The 7903-nt window shown below is 50.3% G+C and overlaps 1 protein-coding gene across 1 annotated transcript; it reads left to right on the forward strand.

Moving 5' to 3' along the window:
• The first annotated feature begins 4040 nt into the window (after positions 1–4040).
• On the forward strand, positions 4041–5519 carry LOC110569890 (protein FAM209B). Its single transcript, XM_021677848.1, has 2 exons — positions 4041–4289; positions 5262–5519. Exons 1-2 carry the CDS (start codon positions 4041–4043, stop codon positions 5517–5519), a joined length of 507 nt encoding a protein of 168 aa, XP_021533523.1.
• The last annotated feature ends 2384 nt before the right edge of the window (positions 5520–7903 follow it).

A 7903-nucleotide genomic window follows, 5' to 3' on the forward strand; every position in this document is an offset into this window, starting at 1 on the left:
TGCTGGCCCTGCCCGCCCCCTCCCGCAGGCTCGTGCCCTCCCCACGGCCCCGGAACATGCGTTGGCTGCACTTTTTATGCTTGAGACTCCAGATTCCTTGGGGTGTGTGGTTGGCCCATTTTGCCTAAAATTTTAATGATTTTGCTGCCAACAGTGGAACAGGCCAAGCGAAATTGTACTTTAGAAAGTGAGCTTTACATGCACTCCGCCTGCATGTCTGTTTGCCGGCAGCCTCTGTGCCCTCTGAGCAGAGCTTGCCGGTCGAGTATTTAGGGAGGGTCTTTCTTTTATCACTTTCAAGACGAGAGCCTTTTAGTTGGGCACCTGAGGGTTTGGTATAAAAATAAAGCAAGTCCGCCTTTTCTCTCATTTGTCTGTATTTTTCTCTCTTCCATAATGTTTTAGTAAGAAAACTACGGCCTCTCCATGGGTGGTGATCAGAGTGTTTCCACGAAGTGAGTTCCCTTCTCTCTCAGATGATGAAGGGAATTCTGTGTACAGTCAGTCTCTCTTACCTGTGCTGACGTCAGGCATTGAAACGTCCCATGGGACGGCTGATTCAGAGCTGAGAATACCCCATGTCAGGACAGCTTTCTGGAGACAGTTGTACTCCGGATGGGACTGGCTGGTTTCCATCAGCGCGCAGGAAACGGAGCCAGGGAGGGAGGCCGGAGGCCTGGGCGGGAGCACTGGGTCCCCATGTCCTGTCTCCGAGGGCTGGGAAGCTCGGCCCCTAGGCGTCTCTGTTTTGAACAGAGAAGCATTTTAATCAGAATTCTATTCACCTCAGTCAATTTTTGTTGTGGACTTTTCCAGAACAAAGCTGAATTACCCATTTTCTTTTCCTTAACATTTTTTTTTTAATTTTATTTTTTTAAGATTTTATTTTTTTGAGAGCATGAGCAGGTGGAGAGGCAGATGGAGAGGGAGAAGCAGACTCCCCGCTGAGCAGGGACCCCGATGTGGGGCTTGATCTCAGGACCCCAGGATCATGACCTGAGCTGAAGGCAGATGCTTAACTGCCACCCAGGCGTCCCTCCTTACCCATTTCCTATATAGCCCGGTTAAACCATTTCCTAGTTGTTGCATCTTTTATATCAACAGCCATTATTTCTGCCAACTTCGATTTCCCTAATTTTAGCCTTAATTTTATTCTGCAGTGATTATTTTGACTGTCTCCAGTTTTTCCCCGTGACCCGTCACAGGGTCCCCAGCCTTAAAACTTGAGCAGTTCAGCCCGCCTGCTTCCCCTCAAGGTCACCTCCAACTCTGCCTGTCACCCCCTCCCCACGTGCCCCCTTCCAGCAGCCAGGCCAGAGCCTCAGCCCCTCAGCCCCTCAGCCCCAGCTTCTGGCCTCTGCCTGCGCCTTCCCCGCCCAGAGCCGCGCCGCCCCCGGAGGAGAGCGTGCCGTGGAGACTCCTTCCAGCCTTTTGTGTCCAGCAAGGCATCGAGTCCTCAGAGGCCCGAGGAGTGGTACTTGTCCTCGAGGTGGGGAACAGTCTGCCCGTGTCGCCCTGGGCCTGGCAGGGTGCCTGGGACACAGGAGAAGGAGAGCAAGGCAGTGACGGCTCGGAGCTGCCGCGTGTTGAGGGCTCACCCGAAGAGCAGAGCCCTTGGTGGGCTTCGTCTCCTGGGACTCAGTGACCCACAGAGAGGGGCCGTGACCACCTCCCTTCCCGCAGCACTGCACGCGCGCTCCCAGCTCGGGTCAGGTCAGGGCGCCGCGCCGTCTCTCCCGCCAATACTGGCCCGGTGGGGGAGTCCGTGGAAGCTGTGCAAGGCTTCCACGCGGGATGCAAGGAGCGCCCACAAGCTCCCTGCCTCCTGTGCCCGCCCCACAGGGCCCGAGCCGCTCTGCTAGCGGGGCGGGACCCGGGCAGGCCCCGGGCGGGCAGGGGCTCCCAGGCGGGCAGGGGCTCCCAGGCGCAGGCTGTTTCACCGTCTTGTATTTCCGAGAAATAGAATTGAAGCCTCCCCACGAGGAACTGAGATCGCCATGCCACACCAGGAACCTGTTCTTGCCTTTTCACCCAGAGAGCATTCTGGCTCAAAGATCTTCCCGCTTCTTCCCTGCTTTTCCACTCGTCCTCCTGTTGAAAAGTGCTTTCAGACTTTTGAACACAATATAAACCAAAACAGTGTGATTCCTATCGTGGAATCTATGTCAACATCTTCAAATAACAAAAATCAGGTGGGACGAAATTTCCTGAGCATTCCCGTTGTGTGGGGTCATCACGTACGGGAAGTCTGTGCGCCCCTCACTGCATCACGCCCTAACCGCCACATTTAGAGCACTGTTTGGGGGGGGTGACTTCACATACGGGGTACACGTAGACACGGGACCACCCCAAAATACTCTGCAGCCGTAGCTGGGCAACAGTGGCGACTGTCCCACAAGAGCCACGTGAGGCTGCTCAGGAGAGCCAAGACCGAGTCTCGGTTCCAAGGATGAGCCCCCGAGGGTCACCGGGCACCCCCTCCAGACACCGGCCAGCCGCGTCCCGAAGGAGCAGCTACAAAGGAGCCCCTCTCGAGGAATGGATTTACTTAACTGCCTACTTTCTAATCAGCCCTTTGGATTTGCATCCCTGCAAGGCCCGCGCAAACCGCCTCCTGCAGGAAGGCCCCCGCCTCCCCAGGAGCTGCACACCTGTAGGAGCTGTCTTCCCGGGGTTCCAAGTAGTCCTACAGAACTTCTTGCTCAGTGCCCAGAGCTCAACACGGTTCGAGGCACAGGGAGGGTTCCCAGCAGATCCTTGATGATAGCAGAATGTTTCATTCCTAGGGACTAAGTCTGTCAATCAGATGACATGGGGAAACAGGTGCAAGCCGCCTTGTGTTCCTGGATTCTTTCGGTTTCGTGTCATTTTAAAAACTGATGGTTTCGGGGGCACCTGGGTGGCTCAGTCGTTAAGCGTCTGCCTTCAGCTCAGGTCGTGATCCCAGGGTCCTGGGATCGAGCCCCACGTCGAGCTCCCTGCTCCGCGGGAAGCCTGCTTCTCCCTCTCCCACTCCCCCTGCTTGTGTTCCCTCTCTCGCTGTCTCTCTCTCTCTGTCAAATAAATAAATAAAATCTTTTTAAAAAATAAAAACTGATGGTTTCAAACACACTGGGCAGTGAGCCCTGGCTTTACTCCCGACATTGCTTCGGTTGTCCTACAGGCTGGGCCCTTCTCCCTCAGGTCTTCACACACATGCAGATATCAGCACCCGCCTTTTACCCAACCACCTCCTCATCACCCCTCAAACGACCCGAATGTCTTTTGGGAAAACCTCCCCGAATAACCTAACCTAGAGTCGTCCCCTCGTTCTATTCCCTTAAAGTACTCTGTTCTTACCACAATTTTAATGAAGTACTTTATACCCTTACTTAGCACAGGCACTGCACACTCAGGGACGATCAGCGAGGAGGTGGGAGGCGAGAGGGAGTGGGGGTACTGAGGAGAACACAGCCACCTAGAGGGCCTATTTGGGCCCAGCAGAGAACATCCCAGTGTGATCAGATCATCCCTATTTTCAAAGGAAGCCAAAAATCTTGGTTTTAAAAGTCAAGTCCCTCCCAACGTCTAAATATTGGCAAATAAGCATGTTCAGGAACAAGGCAGGCCAAACCAAACACACCAGTGGCTCCTAGTCCGTGGCCCCTGGTTTCATCTCTCTCCCACCCGGCTCTCAGTCCTGCAGGGACGTGTGCCGGGTCCACCCTGCTCACCATCATGTCTGGATTCAACAGGCGAGAAACAGAAATAGGTGATGGCTTCTCCCGGTAGAGCCCTGGGGTCAGAGAGAATGTTCTGGCAGGGAGCTGGCGTCCCACGGTGCCCGTCCTCCCGCTCTCACTGCCCGCTGGACATTTCTCCACCTCCCTTTGAGCCTTGTTCCCCGGCGACCACCATGGGCCTCCTTATCTAACTCTGGCTGGAAGTCATCACAATGGGCTCTGTGACATCACCAACGGCCTGGCCCCAGGCACCCAGTCTCCAGGTGCGCAGGCAAACAGACCCACCATGAGCAACTTCGTCCCCCATCTCTGCTCACCATGCGGACGCTAACATGGTTCTTGTTCTTGCCTCTGTGCCTCTCCTGCGGCTACGCCTTTATGTTTTCTCCTCTGAGAGATAAAGTCAAAGAACCCCAGGGGAAGGTGCCTTGCGGAGGGCACTTTCGGATCAGGCAGAATCTCCCAGAGCACGCCCAAGGCTGGCTTGGGAGCAAATGGCTCTGGCTTTTTTTTGTTGTTGTACTGTATGTGATACTGAAGTTTCGAGGAGATAGTGAGAAGAGTAAGGTAAGGATGGCTCCGTTTCTTACCCCGCACTGGTTCGTTCCATCTCAGACATGTCAGGCCCGGAGAGACGATGTTCTCATCCTTATAGGCGGGGCCATTCGGTAGAACGAAGTAGGATGTGAGGCACCTACCCCGTGGTCCTGCGACACGCGGGCACATTCATTTCCTGACGTGTCCTTGGGGAAGACAACGGCCCCCAGACCCTCAGGGGTCAGGGCTAACGGTTGAAGATGACCTTCCGTTGATCAGCTAAAGAAAAGCTTGGTTTGATATTTATCCTATTAAATGAGTTTTTTCCTAATGAAGGAGAGATTCGAGAACTTGGTGTGTCTCAGGTAAAAATTACTCACAGAGACAGATTCACTGCTCCTGATTCTTAATTTCCCTAGAAGAAATTCTTTATTTCTTCTTGTTGTTGTTTTAAAATTCTTTATTTCTTACAAGTTGCCGAACCGAATGGAAATGGTATCATTATCCCAGGTAAAGGAAAAGACCTGTTGTGAAGGGATAAATGTATAAAGAAGTAGCACCTCCTCCCTGAAGTGGCTGAACAAGCGACAGACGGGGAAAGGGAGAGAAATACAGCATGTTCTCTGCTAGAAGGCCCCAACACTTCATGACGCTGTGTCCAAACTGATAGAGCAGGGGTTGGCAAACCTTTTCTGGAAAGGAGCAGATAGTAGCTACTTTCAGCTTTGCAACACATACAGTCTCTGTTGCAATGACTCGACTCTGCTGTTTTAGCATGAAAGCAGCCTTATGTAATGCACAAATAAATGAGCAAGGCTGTGTTCCAATAAAACTTTATTTATAAAAACAACTGGTGGGCCAGACTGGGCCATAGTTTGCCAATCCCTGGACTAGAGTGCAATGCTAGAACCATCTTTTCTTAGGGGAGCCCGACTCTCTTGGAACTGTGTCAAAACCAGCAAAGGCAACAATATTATTCACCCTGAATATCTTTCTTGACAGGAGCAGAATCCTGCCCTTCGAGGCTGTTCATTTCGCTCTCCACTAAAGAAAAATCAAAATGCTTCCCCCAACAAAGACTATGCGTTCAATACCTTAACCCAACTGGAGAGGGACCTTGTGAAATTCGTGTCCAAGGTGCGGAATCTGAAAATCGCCATGGCAACTGGCAGTAACCTCAAGCTTCAGAACATGGAGCGACCTGCAGGCCCACACAATATTACCATCTATGAAATATGGGGCGAAGAAGACTCTGAATGAATGGATTTGTGTGTCAGAGTAGGAGAGACAAAGTTGAGTGTTGACAAACCATATGCAAACCAATAAAACTATTCTGAAGAAAAAGAAGTCTCGAAGTTGACACCTTTTTTTTTTCTTTTCTTTTTCTCTTTTTTTAAACTGGAAGAAAAAATAAATGTGAGGCCAGTAACCACAGCAGTTAGTCTTTTGTTTTTGCCTTCCTCACCTCCCCTAGACCAGTGAGTGTTGAGAAGAGCACAGACTAGCAACATCGTAGTGGAGGCAACCTTCTTGGCTATGGCGCCCGGGGCCTCTGGAGAACAATTAGGCTCAGGAAATTTGGGATAAGATGTGGATACCATTTTCATTGTAGTTATTTTTGTAGTAGCTATTTGTGCAAAAGGTGGAACCAATTTTTATGTTTATAATTTATTGCAAAGGCCAACTTTAATTATAGGTTTAAAAGAAAATGATTGAATTAAGAGTGTGTGTGTGTGTGTGCATGCATGCGTATGTCAGGGAGTGGTGGATTCTAGAAACATTTGATTTTCTTCCCACCAGGAAAGTCTTTTTATTCGTTCTGTCTCATGGATGACATGTATTGACTTTTTCTTCTACCAAATATCTAGTTGGAGTAAGATATAGAGAATTGATCTGTGTTTTCAATGGAATATGGATACAGATGAGCTAACCAGGGCTTCCCAAAGTAGTCGATATGAATGTTTATAATATGTATTAAAAATAGGGAGATTTTGGCATGTTAGTGTGGCTGATGGGAACTACACTCACCAGAGGCTGTTAAATTAGCTTATTGACCCCCAATCTAGGTCAGCGGGCAGCTCTACAGACACTCAGGTCCAGGCCTGGGGAGAGAAGCCAGTGGGGAAGACCATGGAAGGTTCCCTACTTCTCAGTCCAAAGGCAGAGGCAGAGGAGTCCTGAATCTCCATCCTTGAATCCCCACGGTTTGGGCAAATTCTTCAGGCTGTGTCGTGTGTGTGTGTGTGTCAGACCCCAGACCAAAGCCACCCGCCCATCTCGTTCTGTCTTATCAAAAAAATATTCTGGTTGTAACCTGTTGATAAGGAAAATCTGTGTCCTAAGATGGCCGGCGAGAGAGTCCCAGTCCTTGCCCCGGGGCTCTTCTGGGTCCTTCTCCCTGCCCCACCTCGCTCAGGCGCCGAAAGTGCCAAGTATACGGAAGTAGAAGTGTATAAATTGCCCCCTTTGTTTGTGCTCGGGGCTCAGCCCTTTGGAGACCACACTCCTCTGAGCCCGCCGGCGTTAAATAAGCCTCCGATCCTCCAAGATCTCCAGGTGCCACTCGGTTCTTCCTCGGGCGATCCAGTGCAGGTTCCCTAACACTGTGATCTCAACATGGCGCAGATTTTAGATGAATGGAGAGCATCTAAAAGGCCAGGGGTCAACAGACCATGGCTCATGGCCAAATCCAGCCCACTGCCCGTTTTTACACCACCCACGAGCTAATAATGGCCTTTGTATTTTTAAATGGTTGAGAAAAGAGGAGTAATATTTCATGACATGAAAATTACACGAAACTCAAAATTCAGTGTCCATAACTTTTACTGGTGCATGGCCACACGCGTTCATTGCTTCTGTGTTCACAGGCAGGACTGAGTTACTGCAACACAAACCCTACGGCCCACACAGCTGAAAATACTTACTGCCAGGGGCCCTTTATAGGAAGCTGGCCAACCCCTAGTTTATGCTAATCTTATTTACATGTTAACAACCAGGGAGAGTGTTCAAGAAAAGCAGATCTATTCAGCTGTAAACTTCACAAACCTCCCACATTTGCCTGCTAGGCTAACATGTAATTTTATAAATCACATTTTTTGTAGGCCTGTCCAGGTCGTGAGCAAAGAAAGATGGGGACTGTAAGAAAAGGCAAAACCTCACAATTCCTTAGAGCAAGTTGACCAAGGATCTACATTAAAACAAAATCTGCTGTGCATTTGGATGTAGCAATTTCTATAAAATAGTGTCCCTGAGTCTCTGCCTAGCCTCATACAGAGCTTTGCAGACCATGGTTTGGCCTAGACAACAGTTGTTTTCCTAACCCAGTCAATTTCATGCAATATTTTCATGCAAAAATGCATTCGATTCGGGATCTAGAGCTGAAGAAAGCTACTGAATTCTGCTGTCCTAGCATAAACTCAATTCCACATGTGACCACACTGTGATTTCAGAAGAGCACGTGACAGGCCAAGGATAACAGCTGGCTCCCTGTGGTCACCTGGGGGGCTGGGGGCGCACTCACAGGGGTTTGCTCCCTTGAGGACAGTGGGAGGAGTCAGGCAATCACAGGAGTGACATCTGTCACATCAGCTACTGGTTAGAAACAAGCCACTCCAGGGGCACGGGTTACACCCGTGTGAGCGCCA

The sequence above is a fragment of the Neomonachus schauinslandi genome, chromosome 10 (assembly GCF_002201575.2).
Source record: "Neomonachus schauinslandi chromosome 10, ASM220157v2, whole genome shotgun sequence".
Classification (NCBI taxonomy): domain Eukaryota; kingdom Metazoa; phylum Chordata; class Mammalia; order Carnivora; family Phocidae; genus Neomonachus; species Neomonachus schauinslandi.

Excerpts from the sequence above, each read along its gene's own strand:
- LOC110569890 (XM_021677848.1), top strand. The coding sequence starts at position 4,041 with ATGCGGACGCTAACATGGTTCTTGTTCTTGCCTCTGTGCCTCTCCTGC. Across the intron at positions 4,290-5,261 it reads GAGATAGTGAGAAGAGTAAG|GAGCAGAATCCTGCCCTTCG; the intron begins GTAAGGATGGCT and ends CTTTCTTGACAG.